This window comes from Myxocyprinus asiaticus, chromosome 32 (genome assembly GCF_019703515.2).
Source record: "Myxocyprinus asiaticus isolate MX2 ecotype Aquarium Trade chromosome 32, UBuf_Myxa_2, whole genome shotgun sequence".
NCBI lineage: Eukaryota > Metazoa > Chordata > Actinopteri > Cypriniformes > Catostomidae > Myxocyprinus > Myxocyprinus asiaticus.
In genome coordinates this window covers 39,447,145-39,468,721 of record NC_059375.1, presented here as the reverse complement: position 1 = coordinate 39,468,721, position 21,577 = coordinate 39,447,145, and the positions used below count along the sequence as shown (strand labels likewise).

At 37.5% G+C, this 21,577-nt stretch overlaps 1 protein-coding gene across 1 annotated transcript in view; it reads left to right on the top strand.

Annotated features, from left to right (window-relative positions):
* Window positions 1-6,359, top strand: part of LOC127423645 (glutaredoxin 3-like) — a 34,247-nt gene extending 27,888 nt beyond the window's left edge. The window contains exon 11 of the mRNA XM_051668148.1: window positions 4,839-6,359. Within this exon, the coding sequence (XP_051524108.1) occupies window positions 4,839-4,889 (51 nt within the window). The 3' untranslated portion in view covers window positions 4,890-6,359. The remainder of the gene's footprint in view (window positions 1-4,838) is intronic.
* Window positions 6,360-21,577: the final 15,218 nt, after the last annotated feature.

Sequence of the window (21,577 nt, the reverse complement as noted above, 5' to 3'; positions counted from 1 at the left end):
TCATAGTACAGCATCATAAAATTGTGCCTTGATCATAGAACCATCTGAAATCAATCCTCTTGTGTAGCCCTAGGTTTGTTGGTTCATATTAAGCTACCATAAAAAGCATGCCTGGATGCATACTTTGAAAATCCACTAAAAATAGTATGCAGTTTTGACTTACTATTTTTATCATACAACGATTTGGGATACAGTGCATTCAGAAAGTATTCAGACCCTTTCATTTTTTTCACATTTTGTTATGTTGCAGCCTTATGCTAAAATGCTTTAAATTATTATTATTTTTCCCACACCAAACTACACTCCATACCCCATAGTGACAAAGCAAAAAACAGATTTTTGATAACTGCAAACGTGTTGAAAAGAACAAAAATGAAATATCACATTGATATAAGTATTCAGACCCTTTGCTAGAACACTTGAAATTTAGCTCGTGTGTCCCATTTCTCTGGATCCTCTTTGAGATGTTTCTACACTTTTATTGGAGTCCACCTGTGGCAAATTCAATTAATTAAACATGATTTGGAAAAGCACATACCTGTCTATATACAGTTGTGCTCAAAAGTTTGCATACCCTGGCAGAAATTGTGGCATTGATTTTGAAAATATGACTGATCATGCAAAAAAACTGTATTTATTTAAGGATAGTGATCATATGAAGCCATTTATTATCACATAGTTGTTTGGCTCCTTTTTAAATCATAATGAAAACAGAAATCACCCAAATGGCCCTGATCAAAAGTTTACATACCCTTGAATGTTTGGCCTTGTTACAGACACACAAGGTGACACACACAGGTTTAAATGGCAATTAAAGGTTAATTTCCCATACCTGTGGCTTTTTAAATTGCAGTTATTGTCTGTATAAATAGTCAATGAGTTTGTTAGTTCACGTGGATGCACTGAGCAGGCTAGATACTGAGCCATGGGGAGCAGAACTGTCAAAAGACCTGCGTAACAAGGTAATGGAACTTTATAAAGATGGAAAAGGGTATAAAAAGATATCCAAAACCTTGAAAATGCCAATCAGTACTGTTCAATCACTTATTAAGAAGTGGAAAATTCGGGGATCTCTTGATACCAAGCCAAGGTCAGGTAGACCAAGAAAGATTTCGGCCAAAACTGCAAGAAGAATTGTTCGGGATACAAAGAAAAACCCACAGGTAACCTCAGGAGAAATACAGGCTGCTCTGGAAAAAGACGGTGTGGTTGTTTCAAGGAGCACAATACGACGATACTTGAACAAAAATTAGCTGCATGGTCGAGTTGCCAGAAAGAAGCCTTTAATGCGCAAATGCTACAAAAAAGCCCAGTTACAATATGCCCGACAACACCTTGACACGCCTCACAGCTTCTGGCACACTGTAATTTGGAGTGATGAGACCAAAATAGAGCTTTATGGTCACAACCAAAAGCGCTATGTTTGGAGAGGGGTCAACAAGGCCTATAGTGAAAAGAATACCATCCCCACTGTGAAGCATGGTGGTGGCACACTGATGTTTTGGGGGTGTGTGAGCTCTAAAGGCACGGGGAATCTTGTGAAAACGATGGCAAGATGAATGCAGCATGTTATCAGAAAATACTGGCAGACAATTTGCATTCTTCTGCACGAAAGCTGCACATGGGATGCTCTTGGACTTTCCAGCATGACAGTGACCCTAAGCACAAGGCCAAGTTGACCCTCCAGTGGTTACAGCAGAAAAAGGTGAAGGTTCTGGAGTGGCCATCACAGTCTCCTGACCTTAATATCGTCGAGCCACTCTGGGGAGATCTCAAACTTGCGGCTCATGCAAGACGACCAAAGACTTTGCATGACCTGAAGGCATTTTGCCAAGACGAATGGGCAGCTATACCACCTGCAAGAATTTGGGGCCTCATAGACAACTGTTACAAAAGACTGCACGCTGTCATTGATGCTAAAGGGGGCAATACACAGTATTAAGAACTAAGGGTATGCAGACTTTTGAACAGGGGTCATTTCATTTTTTTCTTTGTTGCCATGTTTTGTTTTATGATTGTGCCATTCTGTTATTACCTACAGAATCCCATAAGAAATAAAAGAAATGTGTTTTGCCTGCTCACTCATGTTTTCTTTAAAAATGGTACATATATTACCAGTTCTCCAAGGGTATGCAAACTTCTGAGCACAACTGTAAGGTCTCGGCGAAAAAAGTTGAAGGTGATTTAACTTTGTACTGACATAGATTATATCGGTTCTGTTGTCACACCAACATCTTTGGATGAGCTATCCTAGCTCTTGTGATCTAATGTTAGCAGTTCTAAAAATTCCACAGTAGACTGGAGGCACAGTCGGCAAAACAATGCTCATTGAACAAGTGGACATGTAGCATTACAATGAAATCTTTTAACATTAGATAAGTTAAATTAGTCATCATGCCGTTATTCTATACGCATTCAACTAGGCATTTATTTTCAGAATGAGAGAACTTGAAGAAAGTGATGCATTTCTTGTGCAACAGTTGGATGCAGGTTGCAAGTGCAGTTGGAAGTGGTCATGGCTAAACTTGATACCACAGTTGAGGTGAAATCAGTAAGGCAAACATTCCCACTGAATAACTTTTTCAAAAAAGTTGCTGACATTGTAGCTGACATTACAACAGCACATTATTCAGTATATGAGATGTAGCTCACCTTACACCAAAAATTTCTTTCCATTGTCATTTTGGTTCCCAAACAGTTCTGTATGTTGGTGTTAACATGTTTCCATCACAGAGCTTCTGCAGGTCTTAAAGTGCTGAATTCAGTTTCCTCAAGTGCTGAATTCATTTTCCTCAAGTAAAGACCTTAGGAAGTTTTCAAAAGTCTTTATTTTTTCTTGTTTGGTCTGTGCATCAGTGTAAAACTCAAATATATTTCATTTGCCTTTGTATATGACCTAAAAATAAAATAAAATAAAATCAGCCAATCTTTACATTTCAGCATCTAAAACCATCAAGTGTATGACATTTTTGCTTATGTTATTTTGTAGTCCTTAAAATAAAAAAAACATAATTCACTGTCTACCTCTTATTGATCTGACTATATTAAATAGAATATCACAGGCCTTCGTCACATGCTTACATGATATATAAGCGTTTATTTATTTATTTATTTATTTATTTATTTATTCGACTTTGGGTATCTCTCTCTTTTTTCACCATACATGTGTTTGCATCCCTGTTAAATGGAAGAAGTTTAGAACAACCAGGACTCTTCCTAGAGCTGGCCGCCCCACCAAACTGAGCAATGAGGGGAGAAGGGCCTTGGTAAGTGAGGTGACCAAGAACCCGATCGTCACTCTGGTTGAGCTCCAGAGATCATGTGTGGTAATGGGAGAAACTTCCAGAAGGACAATCATCACTGCAACACTCCACCAATCTGGGCTTTAATTCCAAGCGTCATGTCTGGAGGAAACCAGGCACCGCTCATCACCTGCGCAATACCATCCAAACTGTGAAGCATGGTGGTGGTAGCGTCATGCTGTGGGGCTGTTTTTCAGCAGCAGGGACTGGGGGACTGGTCAGGGTTGAAGGAAAGCTGAACGCAACAAAATACAGTGATGTCCTTAAGGAAAACCTGGTCCAGAGCACCCAGGCCCTCAGACTGGGCCAAAGGTTCACCTTCCAACAGGATAATGACCGTAAGCACACAGACAAGATAACGCAAGACTGGCTTAGGGACAACTACGTGAATGTCCTTGAGTGGCCCAGCCAGAGCTCGTACTTGAACAATCAAACATTTCTGGAGAGACCTGAAAATGGCTGTTCACCGACGGTCCCCATCCAGCCTGACAGCTTGAGAGTATCTGCAGAGAAAATCCCCAAATCCAGGTGTGCAAAGCTTGTCGCATCATACCCAAAAAGACTTGAGGCTGTAATCGCTGCCAAAGGTGCTTCAGCTAAGTACTGAGTTAAGGGTCTGAATTCTTGTCAATGTGACATTTCAGTTTTTTCTTTTTAATAAATTTGCAAAGTTAAATCAAAAATCTGGTTTGTTCTTTGTCATTATGGGGTATAGAGTGTAGATTGATGTGATTTTTTTTTAATTAATTTTTTAAAGCATTTTAGCATAAGCCTGCAACATAAAATGTGGAAAAAAATGAAGGGGTCTGAATACTTTCTAATTGCACTGTACATACAATTTATAATCTTGCATACTGTATAGGCTGAATAATATGCAAATTGCAGCCTGATATCTTGAAAATGACAGAACTGTAGTGACATTTTAACTAAAGTGTATTACGTGGTTCAGTTAGCTAAAAGTGAATCAAATGTTCTTCCAAGGTTATTTTTAAGATTATTGCTCTCTGAGATTTGAAATCAATAAAACCAACCTCCCTGCCATAAACGAAAAATGCTATTGCTGAAGCAACCATGTCATTTTGTGGCGCTTGTATGACACTTTCGTCTCATGTATCGACTCGTACCCTGGTTCTTTGCATTGCAGGTGCAATGCTCTCAGTTAAGCTACCGTTCAATTTGATTGTGCTAAAATAAGCTTGTAAATTTAATTGGTTGTGTAAACGTTAAAATGTATATGTCGCCTTACACTGTAGTACACTAAGTTATATACTATAGTAAAAGTGTTTAGATGTCATAAGATAGCATTGTGTGAAAAAAAGAGTAAAAATGTTTATGATTATCTGTGGTTTTATTGGTGATTCCAGTAAAGTGATGCAATATGTTCGTGGAGCTATGCAAAAATGTAGGTATAGAAATCTAATTCTCTGAGACTAGGTTTGCTAATTTAAATTTAGCCTACCTCTATTACTTTATAATGCCTCTTGATGTAGTAAGTATCATTACGGATGAAAGATGTGTGTTTATGTCTTTAAACAGGAGCTGAAAGAGAACGGTGAGCTTGTGTCCGTGTTGAAGGGGGAGAACTAAACTGTTCCAGCACTGAAGAACACCAGAATTACATCGTGATATACCTGTTACCTGCATATATTTAACCTCTGGATCAGAGGTCTTATTCCATCCAAGTTAGCCTTTTATTTAGAGACAAATTGTCCAAAACCCATTCATACAATGCTGACCATTAAAATTAAATAAAGCCAATTGTGTTTCAATCTGTTTTATGTTGGATTGACATATTCTGTTTACATCTTGAATGATCCGATCACAAGAGGTCAGCTGTGACAGATTACCAATTAACCTGTGAACACTTGTGATTGTGAATTTACTACTTTACTGTGTTACTGCATGCTGATAAAGTGCCGAAAAATGTGCACTCTTTTGCTCCCAAATACAGTATATAAATTTTAATCTGAAACGTAAGTGGAAATGTTTTACGCAAATTATTTCTCCTTTAATAATTGTACTTCAGATGTGCCTCAATTGATCTGTTTGCTTCATGTTTATTTCATGCATACTGAAGATATTTTTTTAAGTCTTGAGCATGAATGCGTTTTTTTTTTGTTTGTTTTTTTTTGATAAGTCAATTTTCTGTTAAAGCTGAATGTAACGGACAAAGGTTATGGTGCAATGGTTGTGTGTATAGGGGTTCTTTGCTGGAATGCATGAGGACACTGGCATTTACTCTATTTGGGCACATCCAACTACCTCCAAATGTGGTTTAAATGATCAGATCAAAAACACATTTTGCTCTGTCCACTTATGATCGGTTAACCTAAGATGATTGTCAATACTAGGTCAAGACCACCTAATGTAAGTCACCTAATCAACATAAATGCATTCCCTCCTTTTTTAATTTGTCTGTCAATTAAATGGTTTGGCATGTAAAAGCATTCAGTATTTGCACCGTTCTTTGCTGCTTTATTCGAGTTATCCTAAATATATGACCTAATGAGGACCGTAACGATAGATCTTCATTCTTGATCACATCCTCTCGCTTTAATGCGCTCTTCAGACATAAAGATTATTCAGAGCTCTTGGAGACAGGAATTGTGATTAAAGAGACATTAATATTAATCAGCAGTCAGTGGTTTTGGGGGAGTAGACCCACACCTAATCTGGCTTTGAGCCATGATTGTAAAGTGTCCATTACCTTCCTCTTACACACAAACACACACCTGTAGCCTGGGGTAATTGCTGCACTCTTGTGATGACCTGATGGTTCTGCCGAAGAAACCTTTTATACATGTTAACACTTTGACTCCCAATAACACTCTCAGATATTCATCCATGCATGAACTGAGACATACGGAGAAAACTGTTTATACTTCTGCATAATCACCACCTACTGCCACAGGTTCTCACCTAAACTAACAAGTTCATTACATCGCCTGAAGCTGTCGAAATAAATACCACACTATTTTAAATGCACACTAAGTACAGCTTGTAGAATAATGATATTGCACAAATACATTGAATGGATATTAAATTCAAATTTTGGTTTATACGTCTACTGAGAGGTTTTTAATTCTTGTATTTTTTTTCTGTGGAGTTATAAGGTTATCACTTTAGCCTAGTATCAGTATAAAGAATGGTGTCCATTACTTTTATATTTGTTTTCATTAGTTAATTTTACCTTATATAAATGATTGAATATTGTTGCTAGCCTGAAGGTTGAACATTGATGGTAAAACTGGTGGCAAAAAGGAATCTTAATATGGCCATATGGGCAACTAGGCAGCTGCCTACGGTTACGGAGTTGGACACAGCAATGGAGTCTCATGCAGAGGTCAGTGGCCAGCAGACAGTACACGCAAGCTTAATTAAAACCTATTGGCTGTATGAAATACATGGCATTATTTAGTTATTAGTTTGAAGAGTAAGATGAGGATATTCTGCATTTCCAGAGAGCTACAGAGGTAAATGCACTGTTGCATTTGTAATGGGGACATTTGGAGGTGAACGTGCATTGTAAGTGATTGCCATCTTCACTACTGTACTTATTCTTTTATAGGATTATTCACAGGCTCTCCTTCAATTTGAAGGCCTTACAATTATGTTCAGACAGAAAGGAAAACCAGTAATGCATCAATCCCTGCACAAACATTTCAGCTCAGTCCTGTAGTTGTGCAGCTTTGCCACTTTGTGTCATTCACTATAGCCTACAATATAATTCAAACCAGTACAAGTGGAAACAGACTCTTAGAGATCTAGGAGTTGGATTGCCGAACTAAAAACAAAGTAAAAATTGAGCACTTGGGATCTTAGAAGACGGTTTTTCAAGCTACAAGCATATTTAGTCTTAAAAGTTTTTTTTTTTTTTTTTTTTTTTTTTTTAAAAAGTGTAATGCATTAATAAGGCCTGTCTTTAATGCTATGTCTTTTTAGAAACATGACAGCAATAAACACTAACTGTACTTGGTGCACTCAATGTGCTTTTATTGAACATTTGAATCAGTCAAATGTTGTATAGTGATGCAGTTCTGATATATCTGCCAGTTGGATGATCCTGGGTAATGGGGTGAACCATGGGGTAGCAGTATTGTGGAGGTTAACAGTATCTATTCAGTCACTATCTACAATGCCCTCTCTGGCAACACAACCAGGCCACCACCACAGGCAATCCATGCCTCTGTATATGCCATGCCAAAGGCTGTTTACACCCTGACCCTAAGGACATCCAAGCTTGTGGCCATACACTTATGATGTCATCTGTAGATAACAGTGAAAATGTCTGAATGTCAAATGAACTGTCTCATAAAATAGGGTTACCTGTACAATGGGAATGTGGTTGGATGCTTTGTTAACAATCAATCACCCTGATGTTCACTGCAATATGTGGGCAATCTATTCCTCTGATGACTCTCAAAACATCACAGCATATGTTAAACATTTAATATTTTATTGAAGCCATGTTTTTTTGGCCATAGTGGGTTAATGACCTTAGAAAACAAAATGTCTTTAAAGTGTAAGAACCTTACAAATAGCTCTACAAACAGTTGTTGTTTTGTTTTTGTTTTCCTGGGTTTCTCAGGAGCGCCCATATAGGAATGTACCACTTGCAAGAAAGAGAGAAAGAAATATATGTATTTTAATTTGCTGCTCAAAATGCAGACATGGAGAAAATACTCCTCCCCTCCACTCCCTTTTAACTCAGCAACATATTTCTATGGCCAGATTTTCTAAAAAAGCATGTCTAATAGCTGCTAATAAATACAACAGGTTAATATAATAACTTTTTGGCAAATGCAATGATCATATATCCAACAAAGTGGTTACAGGTGAACAGTATTTTGTGTAATTGATCATGTTATTTGATTGGACAGACAAGGGCTTATATAAGACAACTGTTTGATTCTGAGTACATGCACTGGTTTGGAGATGTTGTGGTCCAGGTTACAAAGTCTCAAAGTGTATCTAGTCTGTATACCGCTGGGTCCCCTGCATATGCTAAGCTTTGTTCCACAGGTTCCCCCCACCCCTAGGTATTGCAAGCCAGTCCACCAGTGATCAGAGCTCCCAAAGCAGGGGTGGTGGTCGGCTGACAAATTTTAGTCAATGTGCCCAAACAGGGAAGTGGCTCTATGGATGGTTCATCTCTTCAGCTTCAAGGTGCACCTAGACAGTATGCTCCAGCAACTCCTTTGTATGCAAAAGTGCCTGTATCCAGTCAGTATACCCAAATAACTCAGTAGTTCCTCTGTGTCTGAGCCAACCATCTAAACTGCAGCCCTTGAAACCTTTTTAGACCTCTGGTATTTCTAGCCAGTCTACCAGTGATCAGAACACTTACAGCCTATATACATCTGGCTCCCTGAGCCAGGCTGGCACTCAACTGGCATTGAGTCATTTGTGTGTCTGCGCAGGGAGGAAGCCAGCCACACTCTTGATGTGAAGAGATGAGCCACTCCAGGTTTCTCCAGACTGTATGTCCCTGCACCTCCATCCCTGGATGTAAACGTGCCTGTGTCCAAGCAGTACAATAAAATTGATCCCCTATATCTTGGGCAGTGTCTGGCTCCACAACCAGTAGCCAAATGTCACCTGGTCTCTTTGCTTTGTTTCAACAGTCCACCGACTCCATCTTTATGCTCAAATGTCCAAGCAGCTTCAGAAGGTATGTTCTCTTGTTTATCTTTTGGCTCAAACTACTGGTGAAACTACGTTGACTTGAAGCAAAACAATTTAATTGCAGATTCTCCTGTAACTATGATGCATGTAGTCTCTATTAGTGGCCTTTCTAAAATGTATTGACAAATGTTCTAGGATCATCCAGTGGCTCAACATCTGACTCTAGTTGCCTTGATTTCACCCATGGCCAGAGTGCTCCTGTCTACAGACCACCCAAAAGCTCCAATTCAGGTGGATACTACCCCCTCAGTCAAGGGCTGAGGGGCTAACTTGTCCTACATCTGTACCTTTTATTGTTTTTGGCAATCTAGTGTACTAGTGGAATATTAAAGTCCAATAAAGGTTTTGCTTTTAAGTTGTGTGGGCTTGTTTGTCCCTGACTAATCTGACTATGGTCCTTTTTCCACTCTTTTGGTAAGGGCTTAACCTGTGAGCATTTAAAACATGCAGTGCTGAGACTCTTTACTACTTTCAGAATGCATGGCAAGTGATCATGCCGAGGGTGTCAGAACTGAAGTGTCTGAGGGCTACGGAGTGCAAATCTTTGGGACAGGGGCTCTTTAGGGTGAGAGAGGTGGATTTTGCTGAAGAACTGGTGTGTCTGACTAACCTTGCCCTGTCTTTGCTCTGAGCATCTTTAGTGGGTCTCACTAAAGTCAAGAGAAGATGAAATGCAGTTTAATATTCCTCTGTCAGAGAGGCCAGAAGAGGCAGTCAGCAAATGTCTTGGTCACTCAGCATGATATATAAATTGATATTGCCAAAGTTTTGCAGTATAACTTTGTAGACTGGTGCAAAATAACACTAGTGCAACTGGAGTAAACATCATCAACTGCTGTTTGCAAAGTACACTAGGAAAGCAGATAACTATGATTAATGAAAGGGAACACATTTAGGAAAGTAAGATTTAAGTAATTTGGAAGGATATAGTAAAAATGAAAGACTCTGCATAATTACAATGGACATAAGTTTTGGGATAGATAAATGGCAAATTGTGGCAGTTTATTGTATGTAGCCCTTTAAAATGCATTTTTTTTTTTTTTTTCTTTTGCAAAAGTGGAAGAAATTTAAAAAGGACAAAATATATGATGTATACTTAAGGTAAAAAGGATAAATTTAAAGTTTCTTGCACATAGGAAAAAGAAAATGCTGCTAATAAAAATATTAAGAGCCACAGTAAAATATGGAAACACAGACTGATGTCCGTTCACTTACTATCCCTCATTCTGTGGCGGACAGACCAACATGACACATTGTGCTGCTATCACACATCAGTCCTTATGTTCACCTAAAAAGGAGGGCAGTGTTTCTTTGCTCATTGAATTATCAAATATGCTATGTTTAATTCTGCATTTCCTGGATGTCTGTTTATTTTGTGGATTCCATTAGAAAATGCAGTCTCGATTTTGTTTTGATCACAGTGTGGACAACCTTTGTTTCCTGTGGCAGCCATGTTTTCCTGTCTGCATGTTACTATAGCAAGTCTTTACCTTGTCAAGGTGGCTCTGTGTTTTATCGGACTGCATACAGATAGTCTGCTATGGTGTACTCTCTTTTTAGGGCCAGATAGTGTTGCATTTCACTCTACTGTTATGTTTGAGTTACCTAATGCCTGTAACATACCATATATTACCACATGCACATGTACATATGCCATTCTACGTTATGTCCTTTTATTTGTATGTCTATTTATACTCTTACCTTGTTTTATATTTTGTCTCGCTGTAATGTTCTTTTGTGCACTTGTTTCTCCTATCACTAAAAAAATAAAATAAATTCCTTGCATACATGAGAACACTTGGTAATAAAACTCATTCTCATTCTGATCCAATAGTTGATATAATTATGTTCCATTGGTGCTGCAGTTTTGTTTAATTAGTTTGGTGGTATTGTACTGGTCCAGGGCTTCAGTGTGATGAGGGTTAGTAGATTTTAATGAAACATGAGGACTAAAGCTCTGGGCCAGCTGCAAGGGTGGCACTGATTTCTTTGTTTAATTTGCTCAACTTTGCTCAGGTATTAGAGGGCTTTATAAATGAATGAGCAGGGATGACTGAGTTTTATTTGTTTCCAGAATTTAACTGCCCAATTTTGTATTTCTACAATTAGTGGATATTTGCCTGATTGTGCCCAGCATTTTTTTTTTTTTTTTGGTGATGATTCTCTCTCTCTCTCTCTCTCTCTCTCTCTCAACTTGCACAGCTGGTGGAACTTTGGGATTACTTGCATAAATATCACTATTCAAACACTCAACATTAGCAATCACAGGGGCAGAACAGATCAATACTTCCATTTTCTCGTTAAAGAAGGCATTAAAAAACATTTGATCTCTTCGCCAGAGATGCTTGGTCCCCTTTCATTATCACAAATAACAGCAGCAAGGTGTTCTACCTCATTTTGATTGTAGTATTACCTGTTAGCCATACATATGATTCAGTGTTTAGCTCCACGACCGTGGAGAGACAGGCGACTCGTCGATTTGCTCAGAATGTGGTCAGGTGGTTGACTGATATAAGTTTTGCAATAGCCGATATTGATATGTAGAGAACAGAGTAATCCTGATTTGCAATGTTTTCAAAGTTTTCTTTTATTTTGGATTTTGCTTTATTATCCATTGACTAGGTCTTCGGCAGATTGTTGAACTGACCACCATTTTTAACCGGCCAAATGGCCAGTGTTAATAATCTCAAAATGGCCAAATATCGGCCTGGCTGATATATCGGTCTATTCCAAATTAGATATGTACTGATGACCCCAATAAACCCATCAGCAGCACAGTGGCATTGATCTTCAGAGGAAGTGAAGACATGACCAGCGTTGCACACAGGCTTTTCATGACTATAATGATACCTGACTCTCTGAAGATCCTTTCATGTGTTTGAGTAAACAGGGAGGCGAAAGGGAAGGACCTCAATTTGTTGCATAATTTAGTGAGATGAGAAAGACAGCCTGGGAGGTCTAGGTGTGTGTGAGCACACTGTGATTAGCTGTTGTGCGACCATGGTTTATTACAGTATATCCAGGGAAAAAATGGCACACAACCCCATATAATTTATTTTAAAAAAAAAAGAAAAAGCTAATTTTCTCTGAAAATAAGGCCAGTAACTTGATTAAAGCCACTGGGCAGGGCGAAAGACATATTACCTGTAATTCTCATCTGAAAATCCCATCTAACTGGAGAGATTGTTTTTTGCTTTGGGAAATGAAAAAGACCCCAGAACAGAGCTGACTGAATGCGGTTGGATGAGATTTAGAATATTTTAAAAAAAAATTACTTGTAAGGCCTGTAACATACCAAGTCTTAGCACACGCACACAAGGAAGTGTAATCAAGCTTTAAATCACAATCACGCCAAGAAGGCCACAGATGGCAAGGTTTATATTGAAAAAGGAGTTACATTTGTGACACAGTGACAAATTAAACTAATATAATTTTTAAAAGTTGTGAGGTTAGTATTTTATCTTATCTATAATGACAAATTATGGTGACATGAAAATATACTGCAATATACTGTAGAAATGGCTCAATCAAAATTATGCCATCCATTAACGACAGCTTCCTTTTCCATATATATATATATATTTTATTAACAAACGTCTTATGGAGTTTTGGGTTCCTTGCCACAGTAGACTTTTGCTTGCTCACTAAGAGCTTAAAGACAACAACAAATTTTAAGGCATGATATTCAACGTTTTTCATTGAAACTGATCAATAGGGACATTAAAACATTACAGACATTACAGCATAATTTTCTGTAAATCTCCTTTGAAACAATGTGTATTTTGAAAAGCACTATACAAAAAAAAAAAAAAAAAAAAAAAATGACTTGACATATTAAATGCATATATCTATACATATTCTCATTTGAAGCTGTATAAGCTACATGTTTTTTTTAAGTTCTCACCCAAAACCGATTGTATCACTTCAGAAGGCATGGATTAAACCAGTCAAGTCGTATAGATTACCTCACTGATTCTTGAGATAAGGGACAAAACATGTCCTACATACAAAGTCCTATTTATGTTAAAAATCAAGAAATTCATAATAATAAAAATACTGAAAAAGTTCAGTCTGAAGGAAATGTGTATACTTAGGTCATTTATTACTTACATTTTTAAATAATTTCATTAGAATATTTGAAAATGCATGCTCTATACTTGGAAGCACATGTAACTTAACCTGTCCTCAGCAAGAGGTCACAATGTTACATTGCCAAACAAAGTGTTTAAAAATACAACAAATTCATAAATATAAATATCAAATGAATGGGAAGGATCTGTAAGATATCAAACAATACAAAGTAAAATTACAAATATTTTTTTCCATAAAAAAAAAAAATAAATAAAAAAAAAAGCCTATTAAATTTGTCCTCACTTTGTGTCAACTTTGTCAGATTGTTTTTATAATCCTGAATATATCAGAAAATGTCATGATCAGCTATAACTCTGAGTACCTCTTTCCCACTTCCTGATCATGGTAGATGCAACAGTAGGACACGTGGTCTGGTCATTTTTCTTTTTTTCAAAAGTCTTTGCGGTCACAGCTTTAAAATGTCAACACCATCATCATGTGATAATTTTTGTTTAGGCTTGTAGAATCATTTTGCCATTTTAGTTTAAGTTATAGGGGCAGTTTCAACTGAAAAAAAAAAATAAATAAAAAATTGGCTGTAGTGTACAACACATGGTTAAGATGGAAAAATATTCAATTTTGTCAACTCCGGCAGAATTTTCAGAATAGTGTGAAAACAGTAGCAAAAATAAAAAATAAAATAAAATATGGAATGTATTTTATCACTTAACTCCTTTACTGAACACTATTATTCGTCAATTAAAGACTTTACACTCTTGTTGGATGGATTCAATTAAAAAAGCATGCTTTTAGTGTGTCTGACAGAGTTGAAAAATTACAGTAAGTTATAAAATGAATAAATGTCAATTTTCAAAAAAAAAAAAAAGAATTTTTTATAAAAGCCTGTTCCCTTACATGACATGAAACCTTTGTCTACAAATACTGTATATCCATTTTAAATTAATTTATTATTAAAAAAAAAAATACAAATCTTAAAAAAAGATATTTAAAGTGTTGGACCCCATTGACTTGCATTGTATGGACAGAAGCACCTCATATCTCCATCAAAATATCTTCATTTGTGAAGAAAGATAGTCTTATGTTTGAGACCGCAGAAGAGTGAGTAAATGATGAAAGAATGATAATTTTTTGGTGAAGTATTCCTTAAAAACAAGACAACTTGATAAGTTTTATTTTTTTATTTTTTTATTTTTTTTGAGAAATCTTACAAAATTTTAAACATTTATGCTTGTAACAAGAACTATTTGCCAGTGGGGTTAGATAAAAGAAAAAGCTTGATTCAAAGTGGAAACAAGACTTAATATGTTTTGTCATTCTGCTTCTCATATATATATATATATATATATATATATATATATATATTATAAGGATGTTTAGATATTTTTATTAGAAAATTAGACAAAATAGCCTACTGTCAGTCCCTTACATTCTGCCTAACATGTTATGCGGGTTTTGGAATGTCATGAGTGTAAATGACAGAATTTTCCTCTCTGGGTGAGAAACTTTGTAATATTCACGGTCAAATCTGTTTGTTGGCTGATAATCAAGGTTTTAACAGCGTCCTGCTTTCAACCCCAGATCTTCTGTAATTTGTTTGATCAGTGCCCCCAAAACAGAATAACATCAGCAGAGACTCTCCTTTTTACATTTTAATAATTCTCCTGCATTTGTATTTTTATTTTTCTTTGGAGCATGCTGGAATTGCTTTTCAGATGAGAAATGACTTTTTCTCGAGATTAAAAGCAACCGTTTAGCAGGAATTAAACTGTAAGTGGAGAATCCCACAAGAGAAAACGAGCACATAAAAATGGAGCTTTGTTTTCTCCATGTTCTCTGGTAAAGAGTGAATAATCCATTCTGAATCTTTTATTTTTATTTTTTTTACTCTTCCACTGTATGGCGCCAGAGACTGTGCTGAAAATGTTCTGCAGTAACACATGTAGCCTGCAGGGTGCAGTAGAGACAGTTTTTGCTGATGGACTTGACTGCAATGTAGGAGATAATAATACAGTGTAACATTTACATGTTTATATGTCTAAAACTTTTACAACTTACTGCTGATATGTTGTTTTGTTATTTACAAAGAAATATTTTTAGAGTCCTTTGTTCATCATTCACATGATGGTAGAGACGCTCACAGTCTTCAGTGTTTCCTTTTTGTTGTTCTGAATAAGTCAACTTTTTTTTTTATCTCCATCTACAAAAATATCTCACAAGGTTATTTAGTTAAAAGCAAACTAATGTACCTTGCTTTCAAGAGTGGCACCTCTTTATAATATATAAGAAGTTACTTTAATAATTACCGAAGAGTGTTAGTGGCACTGTGCGCTTTGTCAAAAGATCACATCTGATCTTCTGTAAAAACGTACTCTGAAAAACCTGTCGTTTTTTTTTTATTTATTTTATTTTATTTTTCAAGAGAAATGCTTAGTTATTTAAAGACTCCTAGTTTAAATCTGATTCCGTCGAAGGAACTTTAGCATGAAGAAATCATTTGACAATAGGACACATCATCAATCTTAATAATCTCACATCACAAATGTTAGTTGGTGGAAAAATAATACGTCACAAACTTAATTTATCTATGTAAAACCATACTATTTATCATATGTCACTTATGAAATATGGTACCAAGAGCAGTTGTGTATAGTCACGAGCATGGCATCGAGTTCCTTGTTGCTTTAATAAAATAGTTATTATATATAGACACATATTTTAAGTAAAATGTTATTTTATTAAGCAAATTAATTAAGTGAGTCTTCCACTAGAAACATCCACAGTCACTGACATCATGTAAACTAAAGGTAATATTGGCCTATTGGTGCTTCGCAGTGATCTTTGAAGAGCAATTAAGATAAACCGATGTTTCATGCCATTGCTGCTACTTTATTGTATATTTTAGCATGACTGAACCAGTCTATTGGCCAATCAGCATACAGAACTGGAACTATCGTTTTATATTAATATTTTTATTTTATTTTTTATTATAATGTACGTAGCAAGGATGAAAATAACATTTTTTGACAGAAGGGTTTTAACAGAGCTCACAGAGGGCAGAGAAGGTATTTATTTTCTAAAAACGTTTTGCATTCCCTGTTTTGCGTTCTCGTTTCTTACAATTGTTTTGAGTTCCCTCGTAAACAAAATGTTGTTCCCTCGCAATACGTTTTGGGTTCCCTTGTTATATGTTTTTCATTCCCGAGTTATACGTTTTGCATTCACTGTTTTGCGTTCCCTTGCCATATGTTTTGCATTTCTCACAATTGTTTGGGGTTCTCTCGTTAAAAAATTGTGTTCCCTCGCAATAAGTTTTGCATTCCCTTGCAACGTATTGCATTTCCCACATTTGTTTTGGGTTCCCTTTGCAATAAGTTTTGCACTCCCTCACAATACCATTTGGTTTCCCTTGAAATTATTTTGGGTTCCGTTGCAAAAAGTTTTTCATTTCTCACATTTGTTTGGCATTCCTTCGCAATACGTTTTGCGTTCCCTCACCATATTTTCTGCATTTCTCGCAATTGTTTTGAGTTACTTCGCAATATGTTTTGGGTTCCCTCACAATTAATTTAGCATTTTTTGCAGTTGTTTTGCATTCTCCCGCAACATATGTTGCATTTCTTGCAATTGTTTTGGCTTCCCTTGAAATGTTTTGCATTCCTTTTGTAATACGTTATGCATTTCTCACAGTTGTTTTGGGTTCCCTCACAATACGTTTGCGTTCCCTCTAAAAACGTTGGTGTTCCCTTGCAATACGTTTTGCATTACCTCAATTAGTTTTGCATTTCTTAGCAGTTGTTTTGGGTTCCCTTGCAATGCATTTTGCATTCCCTCATAACATGTGTTGCATTTCTCACATTTGTTTTGGGTTCCCTTTGCAAAAAGTTTTGCGTTTCCTCACAATGTGTTTTTCATTTCTTGTAACTGTTTTGGTTTCCGTCGCAATACATTTTGCGTTTCCTCTTTGTTTTGGGTTCCCTCGGAAAACCTTTATCCATCCCCATTGTTTTAATACAGTAACCATGTACCCATTTTATTCTGGTAAGAACCATGGTACATTTCCGTAAGGGTGGTTGGATAAATGGATAAAGGTATTGTAAGGGAAACCAAAATAATTGCGAGAGAACGTAAAAACTAATCTTACAGTCAACTTTTCATTTGACATTCCAGGAATTCCTCAATTAAGTGTTTTTTTAATCACATGAACTAATTGATTTCACCTTTAGCATGCTATTTATGTTAAATAAGTTTGAATAAGCAGTTTGTATAAGCAGGTTTGAAAGTCATTCATTTCAAACATATTGTTGGGGTAAAAAAAAAAGAGTAGTGCATGAGACTGAGCCTCAGCTTCTCCAGCCCAAGGTATGTTTATTTCTCAGTTTGTTCATTTCTCCATTTGAACATTTAAAACAGTTTAATCAGTATGTAGTACTGCTGAAAGAAAAAAAAAAAAAAAAAAAAAAAACAATTGTAAAACAGATAATGTAAAGTTTAAAGGAATAGTTCACCCAAAATTAAAGTTGGTATGTACTGAAAATCTTCTTCTCCACAGCTATTCCACATACTTACATGTAAGAACCAATCGTCTGGGGAAGATTTCAGTAAATAATAACTTTTGGTCTGCTCCTCACACAAAGTATGACTTGGAATATAGTGCACTGATTATACACTATATTGCCAAAAGTATTCGCTCATCTGCCTTTAGACGCATATGAATTTAAGTGACATCCCATTCTTAATCCATAGGGTTTAATATGATGTCGGCCCACCCTTTGCAGCTATAACAGCTTCAACTCTTCTGGGAAGGCTTTCCACAAGGTTTAGGAGTGTGTTTATGGGAATTTTTGACCATTCTTCAAGAAGTGCATTTGTGAGGTCAGACACTGATGTTGGACGAGAAGGCCTGGCTCGCAGTCTTCACTCTAATTCATCCCAAAGGTGCTCTATCGGGTTGAGGTCAGGACTCTGTGCAGGCCAGTCAAGTTCTTCCACACCAAACTCGCTCATCCATGTCTTTATGGACCTTGCTTTGTGCACTGGTGCGCAGTCATGTTGGAACAGGAAGGGGCCATCCCCAAACTGTTCCCACAAAGTTGGGAGCATGGAATTGTCCAAAATCTCTTGGTATGCTGAAGCATTCAGAGTTCCTTTCACTGGAACTAAGGGGCCAAGCCCAGCTCCTGAAAAACAACCCCACACCATAATCCCCCCTCCACCAAATTTCACAGTTGGCACAATGCAGTGAGACAAGTACCGTTCTCCTGGCAACCGCCAAACCCAGACTCGTCCATCAGATTGCCAGATGGAGAAGCATGATTCATCACTCCAGAGAACGCGTCTCCACTGCTCTAGAGTCCAGTGGCGGCGTGCTTTACCCCACTGCATCCGATGCTTTGCATTGCACTTGGTGATGCAGCTGCACGGCCATGGAAACCCATTTCATGAAGCTCCCTACACACTGTTCTCGAGCTAATCTGAAGGCCACATGAACTTTGGAGGTCTGTAGCAATTGACTCTGCAGAAAGTTGGCGACCTCTGCGCACTATGCACCTCAGCATCCGCTGACCCCGCTCTGTCATTTTACGTGGCCTACCACTTCGTGGCTGAGTTGCTGTCATTCCCAATCACTTCCACTTTGTTATAATACCACTGACAGTTGACTGTGGAATATTTAGTAGCGAGGAAATTTCACGACTGGACTTGTTGCACAGGTGGCATCCTATCACAGTACCACGCTGGAATTCACTGAGCTCCTGAGAGCGGCCCATTCTTTCACAAATGTTTGTAGAAGCAGTCTGCATGCCTAGGTGCTTCATTTTATACACCTGTGGCCATGGAAGTGATTGGAACACCTGAATTCAATTATTTGGATGGGTGAGCGAATACTTTTGGCAATATAGTGTATATGGTCTAATTTTATGATGTTGTTATGCTTTATTTTTTGTTATTTGACAGCCCTGTACACTATGAAATGTTGTTGTATGGAAGTAGTCATTGCTGTGTGAAGATTGTTCAAAGCATCTCCTTTTGTGTTACATGGAAGAGAGAAATTCAAACAGCTATGGCACGATGTGAGGGTGAGTAAATGGGCAGTATTTTTATTTTATTTTTTTGTGGTAAAGAATAACTTTAAGGACAGAGCTTAATGCATGTCTGAGGATTCTGATACAAAACCTTATTCTGCAACTCATATGTCATGTTTTATTTATTTTCGCATGTGTATGGGTTTTGTCATTTTTAGAGCATTTCCTGAGAGCTTCACCCCATATTGTCTTTTCAGTGCACAACATGCTCAAAGGGTTGCATGCTGGTTGTATTGCAGCATGCTATTGCATAGAAAATGGCAATAGATCTCACTTTTCCATTCCCAGTTGGAATTCACCATACATCTGTGGTTTGGTGTGCGGACCCCCGCTGAGAATTCAAACTCTCACTCAAAGCTTTGTAGCAGAGAGTCCAGAGTTTCTCTTCACCCTTGGATTCCTGAACACCTTTGTATGGCACTTGACTGAAGTTTCAGGCAAACTGGAGTATTAATATAGAGTACAATAATGTCAGCGACTCTGTTCCAAAACCTAGTAAGCTGCCTACATATGCTGCATCATAATTATGCTACCTTTTAACATGCCTTCTTTAGGCCAAATTCTAAGTTTCTTGTTGAAAAGGCAATAATGCATTGTGAGCTTAGTGAAAAATAAAATCCATCCAAGATGAACAACCTGGTATCATAGAATCACGTTACTATGCCTACAGTTTTGCAAAGCAATTTTTATGTGGCTCGTTGTACGTATCACAGCAGTTTCCTGGTGAAATGACCACTAGAGGCGCTACAACAACAAATGCATTTTATTCACTTTCACTCAAATCACAAGTAAAATGGGATAGATTTTTCAGTTCATAAACGCGTACTTTTTCGCACAATGTTATCTTATGAAATGTAAACACTTTTACTATAGCGCAACCTTCAAAACCTCATCTGTTTGGGAGAACATTTAAACTCGCTTTTAGCGCCACACAGTGGACATTTCGTCTCAGAACTGCCGCGATACGTGTAATGAACCACATAATCTCCCCACAGTCACGTAATTTTCATGAGATCAGGCTGCAGATGAATCAAGAGAAATGTTGATTATAATAGGTCAATCTAATTAGAAATGGAATATTTCACCCTATATTTCTATGTGATACATATTTTTATGCTTATTGGTGTTTTGCTTCATTTTAGCTTATCAACATGCTAATGGAAAGTGAGTTAACTCTCCTGTGCTCTTCACATGAGAAGAGCTATTTGGACGATGCACAAAGTTGCTGCCTATGTTAAAGTATTACAAAACATATTTATGAGGTTCCATTTCAGTTAGGAAATGAAATGCAGCCAGTAGATGGTAAGGCGTCACGCTAGGTTTTGGAACAGAGCCAAGGGAATGTCACACTGGGCTTGGAACGAATGTTTTGCTACATACAAATTAATTGATGTTCTGCTCCCATTCTCTTCTTGTTGAATCTTCTGTAAACATCTTCTCCTTGAGCTAACGTGATCCCAGCAGAAAGGAGGGTGGACCGCAGGTTCTTGGCACGGACATCAGGTGCTTTGGACATGGATATGTAGAGAGTGACTTCAAAGAAGCGGTTCAAAGAAGAGTTGAGATTTCAGAAATGCTGTGAAACAGGCACACATGGGTTCAGGCAGAAGCTCCTCTATCAATTTGATTCAGCCTTTCATTGCTGGCAGTGTTCAGTATTCGGTGTGTGTGAGTGTGTGTGTGTGTGAGAGAGAGAGAGAGAGAGAGAGAGAGAGAGAGAGAGAGAGAGAGAGAGAGAGAGAGATGTTTGAAGAGGAAACCCTGGAGGTGAAGGTTGAAGGCAGTGGCAGATTTAGGCATAGGCGACATGGGGCAATATTTTGTGGGGGGTGGGGGTGCTGAAGGGGGAGTTCGCCCAGGGAGCCATACAAGCTAGAACCGCCACTGACTGAAGGTGTTGATTAACATAACTGATTAATGGAGGCCTACTTGGTGGTCTCCTGACAAAAGAGCAATGATAGCAACTTCACAAATGCACACACTCAGAGTAATTGTGACAGACTGACTACGGCAGAAGGTCTGGTCCAGATTACAGTTTATTCTGGCCAAGAACCGGCCACTTAGGACGAGAATTGTGTTGGGGAATAGTTAACTAAAATTAATGATGCTACTTACATAACTACATTTCAGTGGTTATTTATATTGGTGACTGATATTCAGTGGCTTTTCCAGTACTGAGCTACATTTTCCAACAAGTAGCACTGTAGAGCCACAAAATGCTACATTAGTCACATTGTTTTCATTTAATCTAAATCATTTAAGTGAATCGGTTCTTTCAGACAGTTCATGTAAATAACTTGGGTTGCAAATTTTAAGAAATTTTCTTAATCAACAATCATTTACGTTAGTGAATAAAAATCGATTGTTCGTTACCAATGTTGGGCCTCATGTATTCAGATAGAAGACAAAGGCAGGCCT